Source organism: Hippopotamus amphibius, chromosome 6 (genome assembly GCF_030028045.1).
Source record: "Hippopotamus amphibius kiboko isolate mHipAmp2 chromosome 6, mHipAmp2.hap2, whole genome shotgun sequence".
NCBI lineage: Eukaryota > Metazoa > Chordata > Mammalia > Artiodactyla > Hippopotamidae > Hippopotamus > Hippopotamus amphibius.
The window spans coordinates 48,030,315-48,043,620 of record NC_080191.1 but is presented as its reverse complement, the minus strand read 5'-3'; the positions used below and the strand labels follow the sequence as shown (position 1 = coordinate 48,043,620).

The following is a 13,306-nucleotide window of genomic DNA, read 5'->3' as shown; positions in this document are numbered from 1 at the left end:
ATTCCTAAATTAGATTCCTGGATACCCTGGATATTTACCAGGGCTTCCTTTGGAGCTTCTTACAACTGGCTTTGGCAAGTGTGGGGAGACACTTCCTTTCCCAGTGGCTCCCCTAGACCCCAATCTCAATAATGCAAAGACCCTCTCCCTCTTTCCCAGTCAGGCTGAGGAAGTAGGGTGGGAAGGTGGGTACGGCAAAGAGTGTGGATGACTTTGGGGATGGGCTAAGGAAGCAGGGTCCTCTGGCTGTCTCTTGTGAGACCCAAGAAAGGTATCCCTCTTCAGAATGAGAGGCACTTATTACGTGACTGTTTCAGCTTGGTCCCAGTTTTCTGATGCCAGGAAATTAGGAAAACATCCACATACTATCCCAGATGTAAAAGTCAACAGAGCAGGCAGTTATGGTCGAGTGAAAGGTTCAAGTTGATGCTGGTCATCTACTGGTCAAAGAACAACTCCATACTGGTCAGATTTATTTAACTGGTGAAGAAGCATCCAGTTAAACAGGTAACTTAATGTGGTCCCAAATTTAATTTTCTTAATGAAACAAGTGTAAATTTTATGCAAAAAATTTTTACTTGTTCATGGCTTAATATTCTTTCCAAGACCTAATTAGAGTACGCTCTTTATTTTTAAGAATTTTTTTCTCTACTTGAAAAATAATGTATGTTTCCAGCAAAAACTTGAGGAAATATTGAAAAGTTTCAACAAGAAAACAAACACACACAAAAATCTGCTATTGCACGGCTGGCTGAGGGATAATTCAGTTTGGTGGTGATATGATTCTGATTTGGGACAATTTAGGTTTATATCATAAAGGAAAGATCGCACCACTATGATTTTACTTTTTAAAATTTTCTAGGTTGGAAAGTTGTATAACAGACACATTTGGGGTAATACGATTTGGAATGTGGAATTTATCAAAAACATTAGTGACCCAAGACAACAGAAATCTTTATTTTGCTTTATATAAGTTCACTGTGGTGCTAGGAAATGTTTATTCATAAGAATAAACGTCCAGGACCCATTTTCTCCCCTTCACTAATGCCTTCTTGCTTTTGACTGTGCTCTGCATTTGGTGGTCAGCCTGTACTATGCATGGCCCCTGAGACCTCAGGTGGGCTCTAGCTGAATGAGAACCACCGTGGGAGGGGATGATGGCCAGAGGCGGGAAGAAGACTCCTCAGCACAGAGGAGGCCCACTGTTGAACGGTTGGGGATGTCAGTTTCCTAGGATCTGGGGCTGCTTCCTTTCTGTGTCCTGCAGAGCTGTAGCAGCAGCTATATGGCAGGGAGACAAGGACGTGAGGTGCTTGGGGGAGGAAGGAGGGGCGCCACATCCAAGGAACAGACTGGCCATCAGGAGCCCTGCACCGGGTGGTGTGAGGACATCTTTTCTTGTAGAATTTGTCAACTGGAGGGTGACAGCAGTTAGCATCCTATGATCTTAAAGTTCTCTGTTTTACCCAGCCCCACCACTTCAAGATTTTCTGATGGTCCTTTTAAACTTAAAATCAAAGTTGTATTTTCATATCCTTTATTGTTTTGGATTTTTAAAGTGAAGAGTGTATGAGTGATTGACAATGAGTGAAAGGAGAGGAAGGACTTGAGGCACTGTAACTAAAATTCTGAAACTCTTGAGAAGAAAACACGTGCTCTTGCTAATATCTGCTGAGGAGCTTCTCAGAACAGCAAATGTAGAAATAATAATAATATAATAATAGCAAATATAGAAACTTTTTACTGTGTGCCAGGCATAGTTCTACAGGCTCTACATCTAGTAACTGAGTCCTCACCCTAGCCCATGAGGTACATACCGTGCCTGTCCCTATTTTATGTCTGAATAAGTTAAAGCCCGGAAGGTTATGTGGAAGAGCTGGAATTCAAACCCAGGAACTGGCCTTAACGGCTAGGCATGGCTGCTTCTGATGTACTGCTTCAAATCAAAAACAAAGCTAAAAACTCACTTAACTTGTTCACCCAGAGAGTTACTCTTCACGCAGTCAGAGGACGTGAAGAGTATGGTTCACGTGTAGACTCCGCAGCCACACCCCAGGGCTTGCACCACACAGTCGACCCTTGAACAGCATGGGTTTGAACCGTGATGGTCCACTTAGACGCAGATTTTTTTTTTCAGTAAATACTTACGACAGTACCACATGATCTGAGTGTGACTGAATCCACAGATGTGGGACCTCAGATACGAAGGAATTGCAGATACAGAGGAACCATGTATACGCAGCTGACTGTAAAATTAGACTCGGATTTCCCACTGCGGGGAGGGTCAGCGCCCCTAACCCCCGCATTGTTCAAGGGTCAACTGTAGTTCTGGCAACAACAAAAAACAGTGTCTTTCCCTTGGGCAAGCCATATCACCTCTCTGAGATTTGGTTTCCTTATCTGTAAAATGAGCCAGAGAATGCTTACCTCAAAGGGTTATTTGGGGAACTAAATACGATAATATTTAAAAATCACTTGGCACAGCAGTCAAAATCACGGTATCCATTACAATTCCTGATAATTCCTGTTGCATTAGAAACCAAGGGGACTCTTCTGTCGTATCCTGCCTAAGAGAATATGGATCCTCTCCCTCACTAGGGGAAATCTCACAAGTGATGTGCAGAGAAATGTGCGGAGGAGCGACAGGGGAGGAGCGGTGTGCGGGATGCAGTTAGGAGCCCACCATCAACGGTCAGGGGATGTGTCCGTCCCAGACCCTGGGTAAGTGGAAAGGCAGGTGGAGGTGGGCACGGGAAGGGTCTGGGATGACTTCAGATGCTAAGCTTGGACTGGACGGAGATGGGGGCTGGGAAATGGGGCCACGGAGCGTGGGAGAACAGTGGGCTTCAGTCCATGAGGGAAAACTCCAGTATCCCTCGCTTTCTCAGCTCTCGCGATCCAAATCTAGGAAAACAGCTGATTCAGACGGGGAAGGAGACTTGTGAGGCTGGGCAGCAAGCTAGAATCAGAGCCAAGCAGACAGGCAGGCTGGCCAGCAGCCTCGGGGGTATAGATTCAGCTCAACCACACAGAGGATTGTAAGGGAGATCTACTTAGCATGCGACAGGAGGAGTGCTTTCTTACATTTTGGCATAAGGTTCTGGAATGTCCAGTTACAATCCTGGTGTGTGGTATGGTAAAGATTTCACTTCCTGGACCCTTCGCTGTTGTGTCACGGGTACGTCGTATCTGAGATAGTCTGGAAGGGAGTAAAAGCCAGTACTTTTTTCACAACAATTAAAATCCTTGGGTTTATGTAATGTGACATGATGTGAGGGGCATTATTTAGCTCTTGGCATAGCTGTGAATGCCTAGGGCAAAACACCAAAGGAAAGAGTCTACTTTGAAAGCGTTCTCAGAACATATCTGGGAGAATGTGCTGGTTAATGTAGATATGTGTTCAAACAAGCGCTGGTTTGCTCAGGGGGTTGGAGAGCATGAGTAATGATTCATTTTAATGAGGGATCTCAGGGGTCTCTCATGAAGACTATGTGGTATTTCCCACGTGTCTCTTTGGAACGTGGACTGATTGTATCCACAGGGGAAGAAAAGCCATCAGAAAGTATGTAGTTCCTAAAACCTCTGGAGCTCTACAAGATTCAGATAATTTAATGGCGTGTAAATGAATTCACAGAAATACACCCAGAGTTCCCAGAGTAAAAATCTTCCCTTCCCACAGGTAAGTAAGTACGAGTGCAAAGTAATGAGACTGTGTTTTAGGGGGAGACAGGAAGGGCATTTGATTTTTAAACTAAAGTTACAGGCAGTTCCAGAAGTGTTGTAAACTTTGTAGCATCCCTGGAATAACTGTTAGCTTTCAGAAAGAGAAGAGTCATTTGAACATCAAGTTCATATGTATAAAGGAAGTACATTCCTTCTAAAGATATAATTTTAAGATATAATTTCACATTTGAACCTTTTCTTTCAGTAAAAGCCAATACTTAACATTTTGGGTGGAAAAAAAAAATCTAAAAAGTGACTAGGAAAACAAACGTTCCCCAGTCCTTGTGAACAGTCATTGACTAGCCCATGAAGTGGCAGATGGAATTGAACATGACTGTATGTTTGTTCTGGGGTCTGCAGTCTGGATGTCCCCTTAGATCCAGCCACAGGGTGTGACTTCCGAAAATTCCCTTTTTGTTCAGATCTGGAGCACTGTGCGATCATTCAGGCAAAGTATGTGAAGTACGGTACTGACCTTTATTTTATATTTCTGGACTGGCTGGAGCAAAGCACTCCATGGAGACTGGACCTTCCAAAGTGCTCCAGGATTTTGGTAGGATTAAGTGCAGTTCTGGGGTGTTTGGAAGAACCTGATTTGGTCCTGAAGGCTTACAGGAAGGGACGGTGACCCAGAACTCAGGACAAGAGAGTCCCAAGAGGCAGAAAGTGCTGAGGGGAGAGACCTCTTCTGTGCATGCTACTATATCAAAGAGGATTTGGAATTATACAGAGAAATAAGAAATTCTCTATCTTTAGATAAATAATTTTGAAATGTTAAAACATGGTTAGAACTGAAATTAAAGTGAAGTAAACTCATCAGGCAAAAGTTTTTTTATCAGATAAATGTGGCACCTCCTACTTGGGACTTATTAACGGCCAAGAGACCAAGTGGAGATTTCCTGCAATTTATTTACCCCAACTTTTCAAAACAAAACCATTAAGTGCATGCTATATGTAATAATGAATTCTGGAAAAGGTTTTAAACGGACTCAGCAAAATGTACATTTTCACTTGTTTCACTTAAAGGATAGCAGTCACTCCTCTAAGAGGTCATTTCTTCTGTCCTCATTTGCATTTGCTGCAACTCCCTCACTCCCAACAAGAGCAACAACAACAAAAAATCCCAAGCAAAAAAGCCCTTAAGCAATAAAACTGATGTCCAAGAAAAACATTTAGTTTGAAAAAGAGTTGAAAAATGTAGCCTTGGAAGAACCACTGCTTACATGGGATTGTTCAACAAATTCCTGTTGTGTGAGGTTTGGCATATACTTTCTAAAAATATAAGCATCTGGGGAAATGAGACAAAGCCCAGGTCTTGGACCAAATGAGGCACGCAGTGTGAATCTGTTAGTGATTATATCCATAATGAAATATGTGCCCAAATTTAGCAGTGCAAAATCTAATACAATACAAAAGCCCAGCAGGCACTGTCCTTACCATAATATATAGCCAACAGAGAAGGTACATATGGCGGCCAGTCCGCTGCTCCTGCTGGGATACGCATGGTGTGATGTCCTCATCTCGATTAATATAAAGGGCAAAACCGTCGTGTGCTGAAAAAGAACAGAGACCAGGTGACACAAGTTCTTATCATCACTCCTAAATAGCTGTTTTGTCTTCAGTAGGAGAATGGATAGTGTAAATTCCTAGCAAAAGAGCCACAGCAGAGAGCAGTATATGGCTTGCCTAAGAGGTAGAATGGATGTGAAAACATGCAGTCCATTAATTGCTCCTCTGGTTTTTCTTCTGTATCTTAATTTTTAAAATTGTATTTTCTTTATGCCTGTTACAGGAAATTACAGAAATTATAGAAAGATGTACAGGAAAAATCTGGAACATAAGAAAGTAATAAAAATAACTACTGTTAATATTTTGCTAGATGTCCTTTCCTCCTCCACTCTTTGTTCATATTATTTACACATAATATTTACAGTATTAAGATCATACTGTACATGCAGTTTTGTTTGGGATTATATTATGAGACTTTTTGATATGCCATTTTAGAAGTTCTTCTAGAATATAAGTTCTTCTAGAATTTAAGCAGATCCTGACCAGAGCTGCTTAAAACTCCGTTTTATGGATGCACCAACATTTATTTGTTTGTTTGTTTGTTTGTTTGTTTATGGCCTTGCTGCACAGCTTGTGGGATCTTAGTTCCCTGACCAGGGATCAAACTTGGGCCCTGGGAGTGAAAGTGCTGCATCCTAACCACTGAACCTCCAGGGAACTCCATTAAGTAGTAAAAGATTTTCAATTTTTAATTTATTAAAAATATCATGACAACTCCACTTTGCTGTACAGTAGAAACTAACACAACACTGTAAAACAGCTATATACCAATAAAAAATAAAAATACATAAAAAAATAAACTAAGAAAAAAATAAGCTCTTGAAAAAAAATCATGATAATATCTTTTGTAGAAGTCTTTGAATGTTAAATTATTTTTTTTAATTTATTTTAAATTTTTAATTGAAGTATTGGTAATTTACAATATTATATTAGTGTCAGGTATACAACATAGTGATTTAAATTATTTTCTTGTAGTTAAAGGCTATGAAGATTTTATGCCAAATTATGTGTGAACCAGCAGCAGGTTAGAAAATAAAGCTAAATTAGCTTCCAGAATGGATGAACTGGCTTGTACCAGCAGTGAATGGATTTAAATACTATGTTGGAAGATAGATTCCAAAGAAGTTGTATAGAACATTCCCACTTGTTTCTTGAACCCAGTGGCCACTCTAGATACTCAGTTCAGCAGGCCAGGATGGCAATAAAATTTATTCCCGCCACATGGTAAGAAGAAAGGAAAGTCAAGTACTCTTGATATTGAAATCTGGTGGACAGTTATTAAAGGTAAAAGAGCTTCTTAGGTAAAACTGGCTCAGGATACAGATTTACCTTCCAACACTGGAGAGTTTCCCAAGAATAAGAAGATGGCAGAACTGAGAACTGAACCATCAGTAAGTTTGGAATAGCCACGAAAGAATCTTTGTTCTGCTCTTGCTGTATAGTTTGCATATTCAAGGAAAAGGCAGGAAATTGAATGCTGTGATTTTCAAACTTTAATAAGTATTGTAGTGAAATGGAACCGCAAAACAGGTAGGCCTTGGCAGCAAAAGACATGGTGGGGATATCAAATTGAACATCTTTGGAGCAACTTGTTGTTTATATTCATAGAAAAAATAGACAGGATGTTGTAAGAAATAGTAAGACCCTGGAAATTCTTTGCCTTAAACTTTCTCCTCTACATAACTGTTCTGGCTACAAATACATGGTAATTAGACTATGGTATGTCTAGAATGTCAGGTGAGTGATTCCACAGTTGGGTAGCTTTATATTTCCTTATCCTTTGCTTCTCTGCTATTGTTTTAAAACAGTATAATTAGCTCTGAAGGGAACCACACAAAATGTACATGTGTGTTAATACAGAGACAGTATGTATTTTAAAGATCAATTTTATTGGTTTTTTTTCACTATAATCCAGTCACCTCAGATAACACTGGCCTGGAATTTCACCGATAATTTGAGATGCCAACAATAGTTTTACAATAGTACATTCACGTAAAATTTAAATACTGAGTTAGCAGCAAGGCCAAGATGTATCAAATCCTACCTAGAAAAAAAATCCCTGCAAATCATACGTTTACACTGAAGATAATCATGACTCAGCCTCTGTGGGTTATAGAGTGATGATATTATTCTTGACTTGTTAATATTAAAAAAAATTCTGAGCCCAACCTCCTCTTCCTTCATTGCTCCAAACTGAGTAAAAAATCATCCATTTTTCTATAAAGTTGTGCAAGTTCAAATAATTAATCTGGATACTCTTCTCCAGTTATCCAGTTAACATCATCTTACCTGCCTACTTGCTGACCATCAGATGTCATACCTGGAAGGATAAGGATGTGCTTTGGTGATGTCAGGCCAAAAAAACGTCTCTTTGAAAAATGAAAATCTCTCTAGATCACTTCATTTCTGGCATCATCACCACTAAAAAGAAGCTACCTGTTCCATAAGCAAGGACAAAAGATATTCTTGTGGCTAGCCTAGCTGTTTGCCCCAAACAGGTGGCAAATTCTATACGAGGGTAATAACAGCTTATCATTTAGAATTTTCAGGCACTAAAGAATGTATATTCCCCTTTCTAAAATTTTATAATTGCAAATTAGATTTACTGATAAACATTACATATTAACAAAAGTAAAAATAGTGCAAAATATTTATAGCAAATACAAATGTTTCCCTACAAGTAGCTAAAGTTTCATGAACTAAAAAAAAGTAAAAAATCTACAGACGTTCTTGCTGACTCTCTAAGTAACTTTTGGCAGCTAATCGTGACTCAAAATCTGTAGCAGCAAGGATAATTATTTTAGAACTAGGAGTACAAGAAATGCAGTTCTAATCCATTCCCAGGCCTAACTCTGCTTCAATGACTGAAGAACCAGGAAGGAAATATTCAACTCCATTTAAGACCATCAGCTGCACAAGAATGGTGAGCTTATATTTTGTTCACTGTGGTATTTGTAGCACTTAAAAAAGAGCCTGGCACATAGGAGGGGCTCAATAAATATTTGTGGAGATAACTTAATCTTAAACAAAATCTTATGTGGGAGTTACTAACTCTATCCTGCAGCCGAGATAAACAAAGACTGAGAAAAGGTAATGGTCCTGCCCAAGATCACACCCACAAAAAAAGTCCAAGATCAGTTCTTTCTGTCTCCAAATCCCATGCTCTGTTTTCTATATCAGAACTATGTCTTTAAAACATATCAGAATTAAATAATCTTTGCTTCAAAAAACCTGTGGGAGTACATGATTTCAGATCACTTATGTTGTCTCTCAACAGACAGACCAGAACTATTTTTTCGTTGTCTCAATATAAACAAAAAGATTTTCACTGTGAAAAACGTATTTTACTGAGTTCTTTCCTGTGGCATATAAGCATTCTGAACAATATTGTATGGAGGAAAGGACCCACAAATGTAAAGTGCCCACAAAAGTCAAAAGCCCTAATGCAATATATGGAATCTAGAAAAATGGTACTGATGAATCTAGTGGCAGAGCAGGAATAAAGACGCAGATGCAGAGAACAGACTTGAGGACACAGGATGGGAAGGGGAACCTGGGACGTAGTGAGACAGTAGCATTGACATATATATACTACCAAATGTAAAACAGCTAGTGAGAAGCTGCTGTACAGCACAGGGAGATCAGCTCGGTGCTTTGTGATTGCCTAGAGGGGTGGGATAGGGAGCGTGGAAGGGAGACTCAAAAGGGGGGGGATATGGGAATATATGTATACATATAACTGATTCACTTTTGTTGTAAAGCAGAAACACAAGATTGTAAAGCATTTATACTCCAATAAAGACGTATTTAAAAAAAAAGTCCTAATGCAGTCCTGTCTCATGCTACCTGATTTTTTTTAAAAAATTATTTTCTTAATTCATATTTTTTCTTAAATTATATAAAGGAAAACTTATGAGACATAAACTCATAAATGGAATACATTAATAGACAATAACCACATAAACAAATACAATGAAAACTAATTGATTTCATGTTAATTTCATTTTTATTTTTTTTAAGCTCTTTATTGGAATATAATTGCTTTACAGTTTTGTACCAGCTTTTGAGGTACACCAAAGTGAATCAGCTGTATTTATACATATATCCCCACCCTCCCACGACTCCCTCCCAGTCTCCCTGTCCTGGCCCTCTAAGGCATCACCCATCATCGAGTTGATCTCCCTTTGTTATACAGCAACTTCCCACTAGCTCTCTATTTTACAGTTAGCAGTGTATATATGTCTGTGCTACTCTCTCACTTCATCCCAGCTTCCCCTTCACCCCCCACACCCCCAGTCCTGTGTCCTCCAGTCCATTCTCTGCATCTGCATTCTTATTCTTGCCCTGTCACTGAGTTCATCAGTACCTTTTTTTTTCAGATTCCATATATATGAGTTAGCATACGATATTTGTTTTTCTCTTTCTGGCTTACTTCACTCTGTAGGACAGACTCTAGGTCTATCCACCTCATTACATATAGCTCCATTTCATTCCGTTTTATGGCTGAGTAATATTCCACCGTATCTATGTGCTACACCTTCTTTATCTATTCATCTGTTGATGGGCATTTAGGTTGCTTGCATGTCCTGGCTATTGTAAATAGTGCTGCAATGAACATTATAGTCCATGTTTCTTTTTGGATTATGGTTTTCTGTGAGTATATGCCCAGGAGTGGGATTACTGGATCATATGGTAGTTCTGTTTTCAGTTTTTTAAGGAACCTCCAAATTGTTTTCCATAGTGGCTGTACCAACTTACATTCCCACCAACAGTGCAGGAGACTTCCCTTTTCTCCACACCCTCTCCAACATTTATTGATTCTAGATTTTTTGATGATGGCTATTCTGACCAGAGTAAGGTGATACCTCATTGTGGCTTTGACTTGCATTTCTCTAATGATTAGTGATGTTGAGCATCTTTTCATGTGTTTGTTGGCCATATGTATGTCTTCTATGGAGAAATGTCTATTTAGGTCTTCCGTCCATTTGTGGATTGGGTTATTTGCTTTTTTGGTATTAAGCTGCATGAGCTGCTTGTATATTTTGGAGATTAATCCTTTGTCCATTGCTTCGTTGGCAAGTATTTTCTCCCATTCTGAGGGTTGTCTTCTAGTCTTGTTTATGGTTTCTTTCGCTGTGCAAAAGCTTTTAAGTTTCATGAGGTCCCATTTGTCTTGATTTTATTTCCATTATTCTAGGAGGTGGGTCAAAAGGGATCTTGCTTTGATGTATGTCATAGAGTGTTCTGCCCATGTTTTCCTCTAGGAGTTTTATAGTGTCTGGCCTTACATGTAGGTCTTTAATCCATTTGGAGTTTATTTTTGTGTATGGTGTTAGGAAGTGTTCTAATTTCATTCTTTTACATGTAGCTGTCCAATTTTCCAGGCACCACTTATTGAAGAGGCTGTCTTTTTTCCATCGTATATTCTTGCCTCCTTTGGCAAAGATAAGGTGCTCATACGTGCTTGGGTTTGCCTCTGGGTTCTCTATTCTGTTCCATTGATCTATATTTCTGTTTTTGTGCCAGTACCATACTGTCTTGATTACTGTGGCCTTGTAGTATAGTTTGAAGTCAGGAAGCCTAATTCCACCAATTCCATCTTTCCTTCTCAAGATTGCTTTGGCTATTCGGGGTCTTTTGTGTTTCCATACAAATTGTAAGATTTCTTTTTCCAGTTCTGTGAAACATGCCCTTGGTAATTTGATAGGGATTGTGTTGAATCTGTAAATTGCTTTGGGTAGTATAGTCATTTTCACAATGTTGATTCTTCCAATCCAAGAACATCATATGTCTCTCCATCTGTTTGTATCGCCTTTGATTTCTTTCATCAGTGTCTTATAGTTTTCTGTTACAGGTCTTTTGCCTCCTTAGGCAGGTTTCTTCCTAGGTATTTTATTCTTTCTGTTGCAATGATAAATGGGAGAGTTTCCTTAATTTCTCTTTCTGCTTTTTCGTTGTTAGTGTATAGGAATGCAAGAGATTTCTGCACATTAATTTTGTATCCTGCTACTTTACTAAATTCATCAATTAATGCTAGCAGTTTTCTGGTAGAGTTTTTCGGATTTTCTATGTATAATATCATGTCATCTGCAAAGAGTAACAATTTTACTTCCTCTTTTCCAATTTGGATTCCTTTTATTTCATTTTCTTCTCTGACTGCTGTGGCTAAAACTTCCAAATCTATGTTGAATAATAATGGTGAGAGTGGACACCCTTGTCTTGTTCTTAGAGGGAATGCTTTCAGTTTTTCACCATTTAGAATGATGTTGACTTTTGGTTTCTCATATATGGCTTTTATTATGTTGAGGTAATTTCCTTCTATGCCCATTTTCTGGAGAGCTTTTATCATAAATGGATGTTGAATTTTGTCAAAAACTTTTTCTGCATCTATTGAGATGATCATATGGTTTTTATCCTTCAATTTGTTGATATGATGTATCACATTGATTTGCATATATTGAAGAATCCTTGCATTCCAGGGATAAACCCCACTTGATCATGATGTATGATCTTTTTAATGTGCTGTTGGATTCTGTTAGCTAGTATTTTGTTGAGGATTTTTGCATCTATATTAATCAGTGATATTGGCCTGTAATGTTCTTTTTTTGTGACATCTTTGCCTGGTTTTGGTATCAGGGTGATGGTGACCTTGTAGAATGAGTTTGGGAGTGTTCTTCCTTCTGCTATATTTTGGAAGAGTTTGAGAAGGATAGGTGTTAGCTCTTCTTGAAATGTTTGATAGAATTTGCCTGTGAAGCCATCTGGCCCTGGGCTTTTGTTTGTTGGGAGATTTGTAATCCCTGCATCAATTTCCGTACTTGTGATTGGTCTGTTCATAGTTTCTATTTCTTCCTGGTTCAGTCCTGGAAGATTGTACTTTTCTAAGAATTTATCCATTTCTTCCAGGTTATCCAATTTATTGGCATATAGTTGCTTGTAGTAGTCTCTCATGATCTTTTGTATTTCTGTGGTGTCTGCTGTTACTTCTCCTTTTTCATTTCTAATTCTGTTGATTTGCATCTTCTCCCCTTTTTTCCTGACGAGTCTGGCTAATGGTTTATCAATTTTGTTTATCTTCTCAAAGAATCAGCTTTTAGTTTCACTGATCTTTGCTATTGTTTTCTTCATTTCTTTTTCATTTATTTCTGCTCTGATCTTTATGATTTCTTTCCTTCTGCTTAGTTTGGGGTTTTTTTGTTCTTCTTTCTCTAATTGTTTTAGGTGTACAGTTAGGTTGTTTATTCAATACTTTTCTTGTTTCTTGAGGTAGGACTGTACTGCTATAAACTTCCCTCTTAGAACTGCTTTTGCTGCATCCCATAGGTTTTGGGTTGTTGTGTTTTCATTGTCATTTGTTTCTAGATATTTTTTGATTTCCCCTTTGATTTCTTTAGTGATTTCTTGGTTGTTTAATAGTGAGTGTATTGTTTAGCCTCCATGTGTTTGTATTTTTTGCAGTTTTTTTCCTGTCATTGATATCTAGTCTCATGGCATTGTGGTCAGAGAAGATGCTTGATATGATTTCAATTTTCTTGAATTTACTGAGGCTTGATTTGTGACCCAAGATGTGCTCTATCCTGGAGAATTTTCCATGTACACTTGAGAAGAAAGTGTATTCTGTAGTTTTTGGATGGAATGTCCTATAAATATCGATTAAGTCGAGATGGTCTAATGTGTCATTTAAAGCTTGTGTGTCATTATTTATTTTCTGTTTGGGTGACCTCTCCATTGATGTAAGTGGGGTGTTAAAAGTCTCCTACTATTATTGTGTTACTATCGATGTCCCCTTTTATGGCTGTTAGCATCTGCCTTATGTATTGAGGTGCTCCTATGTTGGGTGCATAGATATTTACCATTGTGATATGTTTTTCTTGGATGGATCCCTTGATCATTATGTAGTGACCTTCCTTGTCTCTTGTAATAGTCTTTATTTTAAAGTCTAATTTGTATGATATGAATATTGCTACTCCAGCTTTCTTTTGACTTCCAATTGCATGGAATATCTTTTTCCATC

General features: G+C 38.5%; 1 protein-coding gene across 1 annotated transcript in view; it reads right to left on the bottom strand.

The window, feature by feature from the left end:
• Positions 1 to 13,306, bottom strand: part of AIG1 (androgen induced 1) — a 241,259-nt gene that overhangs the window by 40,791 nt on the left and 187,162 nt on the right. The window contains 1 exon segment of the mRNA XM_057738026.1: positions 5,161 to 5,276. Within this exon segment, the coding sequence (XP_057594009.1) occupies positions 5,161 to 5,276 (116 nt within the window).